The sequence below is a fragment of the Notothenia rossii genome (genome assembly GCF_949606895.1).
Source record: "Notothenia rossii genome assembly, chromosome: 6".
NCBI lineage: Eukaryota > Metazoa > Chordata > Actinopteri > Perciformes > Nototheniidae > Notothenia > Notothenia rossii.
This window is the reverse complement of record NC_136909.1, coordinates 21624397-21639138: the sequence shown is the minus strand read 5'-3', so window position 1 is coordinate 21639138 and position 14742 is coordinate 21624397. Positions and strand designations below refer to the sequence as shown.

General features: G+C 42.9%; 1 protein-coding gene across 1 annotated transcript; it reads right to left on the bottom strand.

Annotated features, from left to right (window-relative positions):
- Positions 1-1540: 1540 nt before the first annotated feature.
- Positions 1541-6663, bottom strand: tspan36 (tetraspanin 36). The gene is made up of 7 exons (XM_079688874.1): positions 6439-6663; positions 3762-3953; positions 3505-3579; positions 3280-3375; positions 2701-2850; positions 2405-2488; positions 1541-2176 (listed from the first exon to the last, which is right to left on the bottom strand). Exons 1-7 carry the CDS (start codon positions 6496-6498, stop codon positions 2096-2098), a joined length of 738 nt encoding a protein of 245 aa, XP_079545000.1. The 5' UTR covers positions 6499-6663; the 3' UTR covers positions 1541-2095.
- Positions 6664-14742: the final 8079 nt, after the last annotated feature.

The window sequence follows — 14742 nt, the reverse complement described above, 5'->3', positions numbered from 1 at the left end:
CTTCAAAAGACAGCTACTCTGTTCAGATTTTTTTTTTTTTATTATTTACAGAATAAGAGCCAAATCGTCCTTGCTGCACCACCTGAATTAAAAAGTTAACACTTCAGAAAGAAGAGAGCTAGGGGAGGTCAGAAAAACATGAGCACAGCACAGAAACAGTTGGGTGGTCCTGGTAGGTAATAGAGATGCAAATACACCTCAAATGTAAAAAAAAAGGAAGAAAGAAAAAATAATACATTTGAAGAGAATTATGCATGACAAGAGAGGGAAGGTGAAAAACAGAGTCATACACAGAGAGATAAACTGACATGTGAGTGAAAGAAAGAAGCGATAAAACAGACAGCTTTGGGAAAGAAGCTGACAAGGTTATCTAGCCGAGTGTGTGCCAACAGTCCTCAGAGGACGGGCCTGTCCAAATGTCAACACAGACCGGAGCAGAGAAAATGCACTGAATAAGATATGCAGCAGAGAGATACAAGAGGTGGACGAACTGAGACAGGGTAGTGGGGTCATTCACATCAACTGAGGCAATTAATAATGCCCCAAAACACAGAGCTATTGTAATAAATACTCAAAGATGTAATGAAACTCCAGTATAACAACTGTCATTCAAGTTTTTCATTTGAAATCGAAATGATTGTCTCTTTAAGCTCTGAAACATCTGAAATTCATATTGCTACCAGTGTTTGAAAACATATTTTCTGCATGTATTTGTTGTATCCTTTAATTTATTAATATAATATGTCATTTATCTTCTACTGCTTCTATATGGAGAACATAAGAGTGTTTTTTTAGCCTCTGTGGCCACAGGAAGTGCTGGATGGACTCAGTAGGATTCTTTATCACCGCCTGCAGGATTTCCTTTATTACTGCAACTACACACACAGCAGCAAAAAACCTGATAAAGCACAAACAAATACACATTTGTTTTAAGGAACAGGGACTGGAAAAGAGGAAAACTTAGTTTGATACATAGCTGGTTTGAATGTGTACTTAATTTAAAAAAAAGTCAAGGGTACTTTACATTTTAATGGTTGGAATCAGTTATATGACAGCCCCATCAACATCTGACCAATCTGTAACCTGTGCTGTAAGGATTGATGACTATGATGAACCTAGACATGCGTCTATGTTCTCATTTATCTTTTTGAACAGTAAGGTTTATATAAGATAAACACTCCTAGCTTGCGTATGTCTACGGAGATAAGGGTCTCTTTATCCGCAGACTCAGGAGGTGAAAGGAGAGAGATACCCACTCTACGACATGTTTCATATGATGTTCCAAATGTACAACTGCAATACTGGTCTCGTGCAAAATAACCAGCTTTTTGAAAATAACCTAGAAAGGCGTTTTTGCATAACAATGACTATAGGATTAGACACAACTGTGTCCCCAAAATTCCATAGTTACATGTAGTATATGTGCGTAACGGTAAAATCTTTGAAAACTATTTAAAATGACAGGATGTCAAAAACACACAAAAACACGGAATACAAGGCAGGCAACAATAATGTGATGTAACTCCACACAACACTAAAGTACTGTGAAATGTTCACCTTTTTAATTTAGAAATATAATAAACACAACCAACGTCATGCTATGTAGAACTGTCACATAATCCAAAACAGTTAACTGACCTTTATATTTAAATATATACTGTATTCAGTTGGCTATAAATATTGCATCCCTAAATAAGGCATTACAACGCTGTGCTTTCACAATCACAAAAGGTTAAAATAAAGTTTAAAGCCCTTAGTCACCATCATTTCAAAGAATGAAACAGTAGTTGCGCTGAGACACTATAAGACCTTGGGCTGCTCAAGCATGAAGACGCCTTCATCATTACAAGGGAGAGAAATGTAGAACTTAAAAGCCACTTTAAGCAAAATGAATTCACAAGTCCAAGAATATATTTCTGTTTAAATGCTCTTGAGGGATCCCCTTTATGTTGAGAAAAGGTCTGCCAGTTATCTATTCTTCATATGCCATTATTACTATTTTTGCAGTTGTTTGCCTGGATGTGGACGTGCACTGCTGAGTGAGTGGTCAGCAAACCTAGTCTAGTAAAATGAAGAGGTGGTTGCAGGAAGTGGTTCAGGCATACAGAGGCTGGTAGCCACTCCTCCGGTTGCCAGTTTTACAGGTGATCACACACACGCTCAGCATGCCAAAGAACTGCAACGGGAAACATAAAGACAATCAGACTCATTCGCTTCAAGTGTATTCTGGAGGTCCAACTGTTATGTCATTGGACAAGCTCAAGTACTGTAATTGCTATATTTGAACTATTTCTTAAACATATCACACAGTTAGAGCAGATAGCAATTTGCATTGTGATAACAGTGAGTGGTATTTAAAGTAAAGCTCTTTCACAGCTGCTGAGCTGTATGTGACCGTCTTTACCTTGATGATGGCGAAGCCCAGAATGACAAGCATGGCGTAACTCAAGACGTCCTGCAGGAGCTGATCCAGCTTCCCCTCACAGCCCTGAAACACATGCAAGTACAGTGAGTGATCACATCCTGCACACACACTTTGTAAAATGTCTGCCTGAAATATTGCCTCAGAGGTGGGCGATAATAATAATACAAATAAAATCATTCCATAAAAGATCATTCCTGTCTACAAATCGTTTTAAATTGGCAGATGGAAAAACATTAATGCAGTTATAACAAATATACCGCTTCTGTAAGATGTACCTGTGTGTTCAGCAGGTCTGGTTGGTCCATTCTGCCTGTGCACTGCGATGTTCCGTTTTTACAGCAGGACAGAGGCACGGTGTTGTTGTGGCTGTTAGACCAGGTGGTGTTAGACCAGCTGGTGTAATTCATGACACCACAGCACTGCAACTGCAGAGAGAGAAAGTGAACATACAAGAGGTAAGGTATTTAATTGAAGTTAAATACAAAGAACAGGAAAGCTTGACACTATATCATCCACCTTATGTCTGAGCGAGTAATGGTGGGCTACAGAGGGGATGTGTGAAGACTTTTGTTCTCATTAGGTCGGCTTGATTTTTGTGATCATACACCGTGACATCGATATACAGTACTAATACAAATACATCACCATACTAAGATTTTGCTGTTATAGTTTTGAGATGGCCTTTTTCTTAAAAGTCCAGCAAGAAAAAAAAGGGGTAAATTGAAGAACAAGAGAAGGAAACGAAAGCAAGCATGCAAGATAGAGCGCAAGCAAAACAGGAAGAGGTTAAAGAGAATGAAAATACACCTGAGAAAAAGCTAAGCTAAATATACACAGTAGAATATAACACCAACCTGAGTCTGCAGGTAGTCAACAGCTTTGGTCTCAGTAGTCTGTCCATCGTAATGCACGAAGACTTCACTCATAGAGCGCTCCAGGTCTGCGTTTATCTGGACACACACAGACACAAGGTTGGTGGCCATGTTCAGAAGTAACATTGCAAATTTCAAATCGAAATGAAATTCTGAGTGTAGTTTACTGTCAGCAACAAGCATTGTGTGACGCAATCTGTAACTTACCTTGCCTTTGTAGATAAAGCTAAACACCAGAGCAGCCACTTCAGCGGCAAAGATCGCCATGATGATCAGAAAGAACTGGAGGGGGAGAAGATGAAAGAAGGTGTGATGAATATAAGTGGGTAAAAAAGAGTGGTAGGATCAACAAAAGCTAAAATGGTAGCTAACATTATAATAAGTGTGCCTTCAGACGCTAAAGCTAAGCAGGCAGTTGAAGAGCCTGACAAACAAACGTGTGTCCGTGAAGAGAGAGCACTTACAAAGCTGAGTCCGACTTTGGACTCTCGGAGTGTAGCGCAGCATCCAACCAGGCCAAAAATAAACATCACCACGCTGACGCCGATGATAATAGCGGCTGGGACCAACGTGTACTTGTCCTGGATGAAACTGTCAAAGTTGTCATAGCTCTTGATTATATAGGCTCCGACGTAGGCCAACACCGCTCCTGCAGCCTGCGGGGAAACATGTAACACATCAAGGTGGAGAGCATAAACACTTAACATGCATATCAGAATGGTTCCTTATCACATATGATCACTAACAAGTCATTTAAGAGTAAGCTAAACTAATGTAAGATTTATTTATTATTTAATTGAATTACTCCTAGACCCTTTTTTTCTATGTTTGATATCGAGTAGTTGGTATTCCGGAAATAATACAACCTCAGTATACTCAGACTAAGCTACTGCAAACACAAGGTCCTGCATAAATAAATACTTTGATAGAATTCAAGCGATTTGTGACATAATGTGTGTTTCTAAGATGATAATGATGCTTTAGATGAGAGTGCCAGCTGTAAAAATTCCAACATCTAAAAAGAAGAAACCTTCCCTTCATGAATAGCGATATAACATTTAAGTTTGTTGGTTTAGTTTGATTCTATCATCACAACATGGTTAGTTAAAGAAAAACAGGAAGCAGAACAGCCTGGATCAGCCCTTTGTTCAAACACTATAAAAAATAAAATAGATCTGTTTTGCCTTTATTATCTGCTGGGGTCTCATGTGATGAACACCCGATGTGAAAGTCATTGATGGTCTCTCAGATGTGGATTAGGCATTAGGTCACACCATAATCATGGCTTTTCTTCAAGTCATGCTTGAGCAGTGAGCTAATCAATCATAAGACTTTACATGGGCCAATTGTGTCTAGACAGTACTGCAGTATCACATTGGGTGTGTAAAACTGGTTTCTAATGTTATTGTAGAATAACACAATTTGGTTTTCTGTATCTGGTCTAAAAATAAAAGGTGAGAAGGTCAATACAAAACAAAAACTTCAAGAACAGAGAATGTAAATAAAAAATCAATGGCTCTAAAGTATTAATCTCATCGCCAGCACTCTTCACTTCCCTTTGCCCTTTGAAACCCTTTATCAGATTAAATTCAGACTCTAGTCAGTGATGAAAGAAAGCCAGCAGTAAGGGAGAAATTGCAAAAAACTAAATCTGCTGAGTGACGAATACTATATCGTAAATAACACTTCAAAATCTCAACTGAAATTAACTAGAATAAAATATAGCTGCTTTTATACACAGCAGGAAGATGAGAATGTATAACATTTTCTTTGATAGATGGACATTTTCTGGCGAAAAGAGGTTGCAACTGTGCTTTATGCTGAAAGTCAAAAATCCCCTGCATGTGCCATTCTCACTATCACTTCCCCTGGAATAACTTGGGTTAAAGATTGTGTACCTGTCTTTTTTTGTAGAAACTGAGCATGTGTGTTTTGTGTGGCCTAACAATCATTCAACCTCCACTTCGGCCTCATGACTCACTGCTCCTAATCGCTCCACAGTCACGAGATCGCTGTGGGGTAGTTTCTATACCCCCTTCCCCCCCTCCACCACTCACCCCTAATCTTTTCAGAAATTCTGATCTTGTTTCTAAGAAGCAGCACAAAGAGGATTACACAACGTATAGCCTCCTTTCTGGAATGTGAGACACCTCTGAGGCTTGATTGTAGCTTGACAAATGGACTAGAACGGTCTCAAAGATCACAAAAAAAAACGTGGGGGGGGGGGATTGGTAGCCTACAGTGTTCAGCTGCATAGTATAATGCTGTAAAGACAGACCTACCAGTGGGACAAGTACAGTTCAGAAGGAATATTTGATTTTTTTGAAAGGAAATAAAATCCTCCGAGAGCATCCGTTATGCCCACATTCATCTTGTTCCAAATGTGAGCTTGCTCATAGTTTAAAGCAACACTGATGATACCCTTTATTCAGTAATCAGATCAGTGATGATGATAGTGCTCATTATGAAAGCAATGACACCAGAAACAACCAAACAAAAAACACTGTTCTTGTTGTTGACCGAGATAAACCATGCTTCTGTTTCCCTTTCAAATACACACACAGGCCTGTTCTCTGACTCAATAATCAAATTACCTAGACATCTAAGACAGACAGGCACTAAAGTGTACTGGTTCCCCTCAACACTAATTTCCTCTGTATACAGAGGAGAGCTGACAGCTGGGCAGAGACATGGTGAATATGATGATCCAACAAGATATGCAAACTTTGAAAATGAGTCAGAGTACCAGCTGACTGGCTGGCTGAATGGGTGACATTATTATGGAAAATCTGGTCAGTAGGCCTACCTATTACTAATATCCTTTAAAGGAATCATGTGACTTCATAAAAAATTACCTACGCAGATGTGAACCACATTAGGATACAGTAGACTACAAATGAGGAAGTAGGCCTACAGTTTAGTGATGGCGACAGCAGTGGCTAGAAAACGGGCTACGGATGTTTACCCTGTCACAACTCTGATTTGTAGGATGGAAAGCTTAAAGCGCACAGGACGAACTGACTACTAAATAATAACAAAGAGCGATGTTTGACAGAAAGGGCAAAACACATAATGTCGCAAAGCCAATAAACTGGTATATTAACTCAAATGTGAGCAGGTGGATATAATTCAGCGCCTTACCCAGAATACCAGGCTGAGGAAGAGCAGGACGGTCTTGGAGGTGAAGATCCCGCAGTCCATGTTTAGCGACGGAGGTGCAGAGAGTGAAGGAAGGCTGGGAGTCCTGGTACACTTTTTTTATCTCGCAGGGCCCCGAGCTGCTTCTCCTGATGTTTTGGTCACAAGTTTCCTCGCTCTGTCTGGCTGCAGTGACTCTGATCACATGCTTCGGGGAGGAGAGCGAGGCAGCACAACCGATTCTAGCGCGCTCAGCCCCCTGCAGGGAGGCTGCGTCACACCACTCCCTCAAGAGGGGAACAGTCCCGCACAGAAATATAGCCTAAAACCGAATAATGTTCAGTAAGGTAATGTGATCATTAAAACTGAATGTATTGCTTTTTTTTTAATTGTGGTTTAAACACTTGGAAAACATATTGAGTAACATGTTAATATTGAGTAACAACACATGTTGATCTTATCTTTATCTCAATTAATATGCTTTAGGGTTTACTTCAATGTAAACATATTTTAATCCAGTTTTTGAAAATAAGACTATGCACCCCCTACTTAGATTTTATTTGTGTAGTTCTTCTGAAGTCAATAATGAGGCTGTCATGAATCTGTAAACTCATTCAAACGGATCCTCAGCAGTTAACAGCAAATGATATCCCTTGGCTTTTTTGAAGCAGAAAGAGAGTAGGCTATTGTTGAGATACAGCAGAGGGGACCTTAGGCTAATAAACAATGGTTGTATTAACTCTGCTTCTGTTGGTTGTATGTTATGCCTCAGCTGAATTACAGTACAAGGGGTTAATAGTAATGAATAAATAAAATTACATGTTACTCTGGAGTGAGGAGCACATTATATAATGTAGGAACATCTGCTCTTGGGAACATGAGGGCACTTTTTAAAATCACAACACTTTGACAGTTTTGGTTATTCTTTGCTTAAGGAAGTACAAGTTCTGCTTTAATCAAAGAGACAGTCAAAACAAAATCCAATCTGTATGCAGAGTATGATAATAAAGGTAAACTGACTTTCCACTGATAAGCTATTTAACCCTTCTCTTGCGTAAGGTCATACCCCCCTTCCCATACTATTTTAGATCAAAATTGAAAGGTGTGTTTTGCAGTGATATCTCTGGAACCCCTTATCCAATTTGATTGGTTGACATCTCATTTGAACAGTCAAAGCAATCAAGGGGTAACAGACAGAATGACACCAGGGGTCAATTTCATGTTTTAATTTTGCAGTAGGTTCAAAGATAGTGCTTACTGTACATTACTGTATATTATAAAAATGCTTGCCATGTAGGCTGTGTTTACTGGAGATGGAAATGCTTTAGTTGGTGTAGCTGATTCTTCCCGTTCCAATGATGTATGGGATGTATTCATTTCATTTCAAACTTTTATTTATCCAGGTGTATCCCATTGAGATCATTGATCTCTTGTTCAAGGGAGACCTGCTCAACTATTGATTTGATACAAGCCAATCAGTGTTTCATTGTGTACTTTCAACTACAGTATATGGTCCGGACCCACCGGTGGGCCCATCAAGTTCAGGATTCACTGTGATGAATATAAAATAAGACACTGATACTGTTTTCCTCAATGAACATTTAGAGAAAAATAAATATTCAGGGCTCCTCTCCCTCAGGGGCCTCTCCCTCAGGGGCCTCTTCCTGGTCTGTTGATTGTTGTTCAGGCTCATAGTCTGGATCGCTGTTGTCTTCCATTTCTGAGACATCTTCCTCTGGTTCAATCTCCTCTTCATCTGGTTAAAAACATTTGTCCAGAGCCTCTCTGACAGAAAATCGCCTAATCGGTCGCCTACTCATTGTGTCAATGAGTCAAATGTGAGCAAGACACAAATATAACTGCATGAGAGACAGTAATGGAAGGGCATTTACTGCAGGAAGGTGAGAGGTTTTTCTTTCTCGAGGGGCACAGAGCTCGCACCTGTGATACATTGTATCATACAGCGTGAGAAAGTGAGAGGTTCCCATAACTTAAGAGTACATTCACTCTAAAAACGAATTCAGGCGACCTTTCAACTCCACTTAATTAAATGCATGGTTGCAAGATAAAAATGTGAGTTAATTGATTTAGATAAACATTTTAAGTTGCAAACATTAATTTATAAGTTGTGTTGACGTATTCATGTTGGTAATTACATTACAACTTAATATTGTGTCTAATTTGAACTCTGATTTCTGCGTTACTTGAATTAAAACAAAATTCAAGTTGTAGTAAGTAATGCAATTGGCTTGATAACTTAATTGTTCTACACCTTGAGTTAAGGATTTCAAGTCCACTCCCACTTAACATGCCTGGACAAGTTCCGACAGTTAAGAAAAATAGAAATATACAAAGGACATTTTAAGGTGAGTGTCATCTTTTGTTATTCAAATACAGTAGATAGCCTTAGTTGAACTGTATAGGCAAATTGCTGTTTGACCAAAATTAGCAGCCTTTGAACTGTGAATAGTTATGTGAGAGGATACAAAGAAGTAAGTTGAGGCTACTGTGAGAGTAAAAATACTTTGGTTACTATTGTGATATCGCTTTTTATTAAAAATGAATCTCGGTGAAGCAGATCAAGGACATGCTTCTTGAGGTAGGATCGTTATTTAGAGTTGTCATTGAAATGCAAGTTGTTGGCAGTCACCCATTCAGAACATATTCATTTAGGTAATTTCTCTTTTTTTCCTTTTTCAAAAATAGCACAATACAATTGAAGTACGCAGAGAGCTATAGCCATCCACTGCCTTGTCGTGTACCTTGGAGAAAAGGAAGAGGACCTTTTCAAGGAGTTTAGCGACGCAATTAAAAATCTTGAAATAAAATAAAATCCACAGGCACAGTGGACACAGGACAAAAGCACTGCTCTCTGTCAGTTACATTTTGAAGCATATTGCACTTTTGGCCACACCCCAATCAATAATATCTTAGCAACGTTCAGCATGGATAGGTGTTGACAGCAATGGCATGGGAAAAGGATTGTGTACAATTTGAAAAGTGGCTTCTTCTCTTCACTTAACCAGTTCAAATATTGTATGGAACCTGCAAAAAAGATGAGAAGATACACTAAAACTTGCACGGTTGTGATTGACAAAATCTGTCCACATGCATTTAAACACTAGGCAAAGTACTCAAAAGCACCTCTGTGTGTCTTCAGGACCATATTGCCATGATGACACACACATGCAGACTCAATAGGGGAAAACAATACCAGCGTTTTTCCCCGACTCAGACTGCAAGGAATCTGGGTGTGGTCCTAGATAACAAACTGTCCTTCACTGCAAACATCGCTGCTACAACCCGCTGCTGCAGATACACGCTTTACAACATCAGGAGGATACGTCCCCAGCTGACCCAGACATCAGCGCAGATTCTGGTCCAGGCTCTCGTCATCTCACGCCTAGACTACTGCAACTCCCTCCTGGCTGGTCTACCTGCATGTGCCATCCGACCTCTGCAGCTCATCCAGAATGCAGCGGCTCGTCTGGTCTTCAACCTTCCCAAATTCTCCCACACCACACCGCTCCTCCGCTCCCTTCACTGGCTTCCAGTAACTGCTAGAATCCACTTCAAGACACTGGTACTTGCGTACCATGCTGCGAATGGATCTGGCCCTTCCTACATCCAGGACATGGTTAAACCGTACACCCCAGCACGTGCACTCCGCTCTGCATCAGCCAAACAGCTCGCTGCACCCGCACTGCGAGGGGGACCCAAGTTCCCGTCAGCAAAAACACGTGGGTTTGCTATCCTGGCTCCAAAATGGTGGAATGAGCTCCCCATTGAAATCAGGACAGCAGATAGCTTACACATCTTCCGACGCAAACTGAAAACTCATCTCTTTAGACTCCACTTCGAGCGATAGAATTACTAACAAAGCACTTATATACTAATAAAGGGCTGGCTTTCTAAATGCCAGTTGAGTAGCACTTGAAATGTTTGGCTCTATGAAACCTGATGTACTTATATGATTCTGTTTTCTTAAAGGTTGTATCTTCCTGGTCGAATGCACTTATTGTAAGTCGCTTTGGATAAAAGCGTCAGCTAAATGCAATGTAATGTAATGTAATGTAATGTAATGTTGCTTTAGCAGCTGGTAATAATGGCTCTGAATTCGCTAAGAGTGACAGTTTGAAAAATAATGCAATTAACTAATTCATTATCTCTTATGCGCAAACCTATTATTTAATGTGCTTCAAAAACTTAAAATTCCTTTTAAATCATACGGTAAAACAAGTTGGAACAACTTAATTTTTGGAGTAATCAACTTAAAAACTTGTATCCCGAATGATGGTAATTTAGTACATACAACTTAAAATTCCTTTTACATCATGTGGTAAAACTATAGGTTACTTACGTAAACCCAGTTCTCAGAGTAACATGAAGTGAGATGTCTCACTATGGGATGCGCCTCAACGCGTATGCAAACAGAAGCATCAATCTCATTACGCCAATCCTGATTGGCTGGTGATCTTGACATCTACGTTAGGGAATCCACCCACCCTATAAGTAGCTTGCGCTACGACGCAGCGTCATTCAAAATAAGCACCTCTACTCGCTTCGCCTTAGCAAGAAGGGCCGTCTGGTGAAACATCTCACTTCATGTTACTCTGAGAACTGGGGTTACGTAAGTAACCTATAGTTCTCCTTCATAACACTCCGTTCGATGTCTCACTATGGGATATTGAAATTCCCGTATTGCTAGACATGCTTATCTTGAAAATCACCAAAACAACCAGAACTTAACAGGTAGAACCCTGTCTCAACACGGGGCCCAGCACTGCGCGGGCCACACTTGGAGCAGACATCTAGCCTGTAAAAGCGGACAAAAGTGAGCTGTGAGGACCAGCTCGCTGCTGCACAAATGTCTTGGATGGAAACACCCTTGAACAAAGCCCAGGATGTAGCCAGTCCACGAGTAGAATGAGCACGCAGGCCCGTTGGTGCCTGCAAACCCTGACTCGTATAAGCCAGAGCAATCGCTTCCACAATCCGGTGGGAGAGCCGTTGCCTGGTAACAGGCTTGCCCTTCTGAGGGTTAGCCAAGGATATAAAGAGTTGGTCATTGCAACAAAACTCTTTTGACCTGTCCATATAGGTGCGTAAAGCACAAACTGGACACAGCAAATTCGGCCGCTGTTCCTCAGAGGAACACAGCGGCGGAGGAAATGCCACAATGTCAATGGGGATACATGAGCCAACCACCTTAGGTATAAAGGCAGCGTTGGGCTTCAGCAACACTCTCGTTTGCCCCGGAGCAAACTGAGTGCATGAAGGATGTACAGAGAGCGCATGAATGTCACTGACTCGCTTGGCAGATGCTAGAGCCAGTAACAGCTGTCTTCAGTGACAGGTGTTTCATGTCAGCTTCTTCCAGGGGTTCAAATGGAGGTCGAGTGAGCCCATATAAAACCACTGCCAAGTCCCATAAGGGCACCTGTGACCTGGAAAACAGGGAGGAGCCTGCGAGCCCCTTTCATAAAAGGGCAGACCAAAGGATGTTGGCTAGCCGTCTTTCCCTCAAAGCCCACATGGCATGCAGCAATAGCAGCCAGGTACACTTTGATCGTAGAGAAAGCTCTGTGTTTATCAATTAGGTCCTGTAAAAATGATAAAATCACCCCAACAGGACATTGAAAAGAGATGTGTCCCTTTTTGAAGGCACCACTCCTCAAACACCCTCCACTTACAGTCATACAGGGATCTGGTGGAGGAAGCTCTTGCACTCTGAATAGTGTTTATCACCTTCTGAGGGAGCCCCACTGTATTCAGATTGTACCACTCACGGGCCAGGCCCATAGTGCCAAGCGCTCTGGGTGTGGGTGAAAGATTGTCCCCCCCGCCTGACACAGTATGTCCCTGCGTAGTGGGAGCTGCCACGGCTGCCCGCACAGCAGCTGATATATCTCCGCCAGCCAGTACATTGCAGGTCAGTGCGGAGCTATCAGGATCAGTGTGTGGCGTTGTTCTCTCACTCTGGCCAGAGTTGGGGGTATCAGAGCCAGGGGTGGGAACGCGTACAGAAGGACCGGAGGCCAAACGTGCGCGAGCGCGTCCACGCCTAACGGTGCGTTTAAATCGCAGCTGACATTGAGCATTTTCTTTTGATGCGAACAGATCTACCGCGGCTCGGCCGTAACGCACCCACAGCTGACTCACAACCATTGCATGTAGAGTCCAGTCTGCATATAGTGGTGCACCTCTAGACAGCAGATCTGCCCCGAGGTTCATCACTCCTGGTACGTGCGTCGCTCTCAGAGAGAGGAGACGTCCGCAGCTCCATAAGATCAGTTTGCGTGCCAGCATATGTAACTGGAGAGAACGCAAACCCCCTTGGCGGTTTATATACGATATTGTGGTCGTATTGTCTGTCCTCACGAGGACATGATGTCCTCTGAGAAAAGGCAGAAAGCGTTTTAGGGTGAGGAACACCGCTAAAAGCTCCAGATAATTTATGTGTGACCGTTGGAGGTCTCTGCTCCAGAGACCCCTCACAGGTCGACCTTCGTATATACCCCCCCAGCCCGTCAGACATGCAGAAAAGTCGGGTGTAGCCAGTGGCGCAGTGCCATTACGCATTTCATAGTGACCATCACTCTCCGCGCGCCATGACGCGCGGGGTACAGTCTGAGGGCAGCTACCCAGCGCTGAAACTCCCTCATGTGTAAGCGTCCTAGTCGTACCACCAGGATGGCTGACGCCATGAGCCCCAGTAACCGCAGACATGATCTGAAGAGAACATATTTGCGTAGCCGGAAATGAGCGAGGCAAGCTCTGAATGCTTTCACTCTTTCTGCTGACAGGCGGGCTGTAAAGGGCACCGAATTCAGGTGTAGGCCCAGGAAGAGTACAGTCTGGGCTGGGGACAACATGCTCTTTTCTGTGTTTATTACAAAACCCGGATCGAGCAGGTGTTTTACGAGGACATTCGTCTGCGTAATAGCCTCTTGCTCCGACTGTGCGAGAAGCAGCCAGTCGTCCAGATAGGTTGCCAAGCGAATACCCTGTTGTCTTAACGGGGCTATCGCGGCTTCCGTAAACCGTACAAACACTCGCGGGCTGAGAGACAGACCGAAGGGAAGGACTCTGTACTCGTAACAGACACCCTGAAAGGCGAACCTCAGATATTTCCTGTGTGGGTAATATACTGGGATGTGGAAATACGCATCTTTCAGGTCGACTGATGTGAACCAGTCGTTCTGGCGCACGAGACGCAAAAGAGATGTGTGAGTGAGCATTCTGAATTTGTATCTTTTGAGATATTTGTTCAGAGCTCTCAAATCTAGTAGGCCTATAGGCCGAATTCCGTTCCCTCCCCGTTTGGGAACGAGGAAATACTTGGAATAAAAGCCGCTCTGACTCTGTTAGGCGGGTATTATCGATATAGCCTTCTTTTCTAGTAGCGAGAAAATCTCTTGCTCTAGAATATGGGCCGACTCTCCCCGGTCTTGTGAATACAGAATGCCCGAGAAGCGAGGGGGGGTGACAGCGAATTGGAGCCTGTAGCCCCGTGTTACTGTCTTGAAAACCCAAGCAGAATCTGTGAGCATCCTCCACTTTTCGCTTCTTTAAGCGAGCGGAGATGTCACATCTCTGTCGTCTGCTGTCTTTATTTGTTGTGTTATGGGGGCCCTCTAGTGTCTGAACACGGTGGTACCCCAGGTTGACAACCCCGGCCGACACTGCGCATGCGCGTGGCGGTGGTGCCTTCACAATCCCGTCTAATGTCCGCCTTTTGAGAGAGGACGTAGCCGCTCTCAAAAGAGGGGTAGACGACAGACTGTTTATTGTTTTTATTGTTTTTCTTTTCATTTTTATTGATCTTGGCTTCAAGCCTGGAAACGACAGTGGAAAATGATTTATTAGGAAACAATAATGATGACATGTGTTTGTGTGACTTAAACAGGCAGCGGAACTTGCTGTCTTTGATGTTAAGTCCATTTCCCTTATGGCGCGAACTTGAGGATGACGTTCTGGCATCACTCGAGGCGGCGGGAAGATGGGGGCATGATGGCACCCCGAAAACATATGAGCATCTAACACTGGAACGTGTTCTGGAGCTGGGGAACAGGGAACTTCCAGCTCTCTCGTCGAGGAGAGGAGAGGAGGCTGTCAGGCCGCCCGCTTCTTCTTCCTCGCCTGGTGGCTGAAAATCTGGGTCGGCTGTGCCTGAGCGGCAGCTGCCTGAACCGGAGATCTTCTTAGCCAGCTCACCCTCGCCTCGTACCTGGGCTGGGGACCCGGGCGGGCTGTGGTCTCTGCTGTTTCGGTATCTTGAACCGGGCAGGACGTGAGGCAGCTTGA

What these genes read in the sequence shown, in the direction of transcription:
- tspan36 (XM_079688874.1), bottom strand. Translation starts at nt 6,498, where the DNA reads ATGGACTGCGGGATCTTCACCTCCAAGACCGTCCTGCTCTTCCTCAGC. An exon ending in CCAAAGTCGGACTCAGCTTT is followed by an intron (nt 3,580 to 3,761) that starts GTAAGTGCTCTC and finishes CTCCCCCTCCAG; the next exon opens with TTCTTTCTGATCATCATGGC. An exon ending in GCTTTATCTACAAAGGCAAG is followed by an intron (nt 3,376 to 3,504) that starts GTAAGTTACAGA and finishes GTGTGTGTCCAG; the next exon opens with ATAAACGCAGACCTGGAGCG.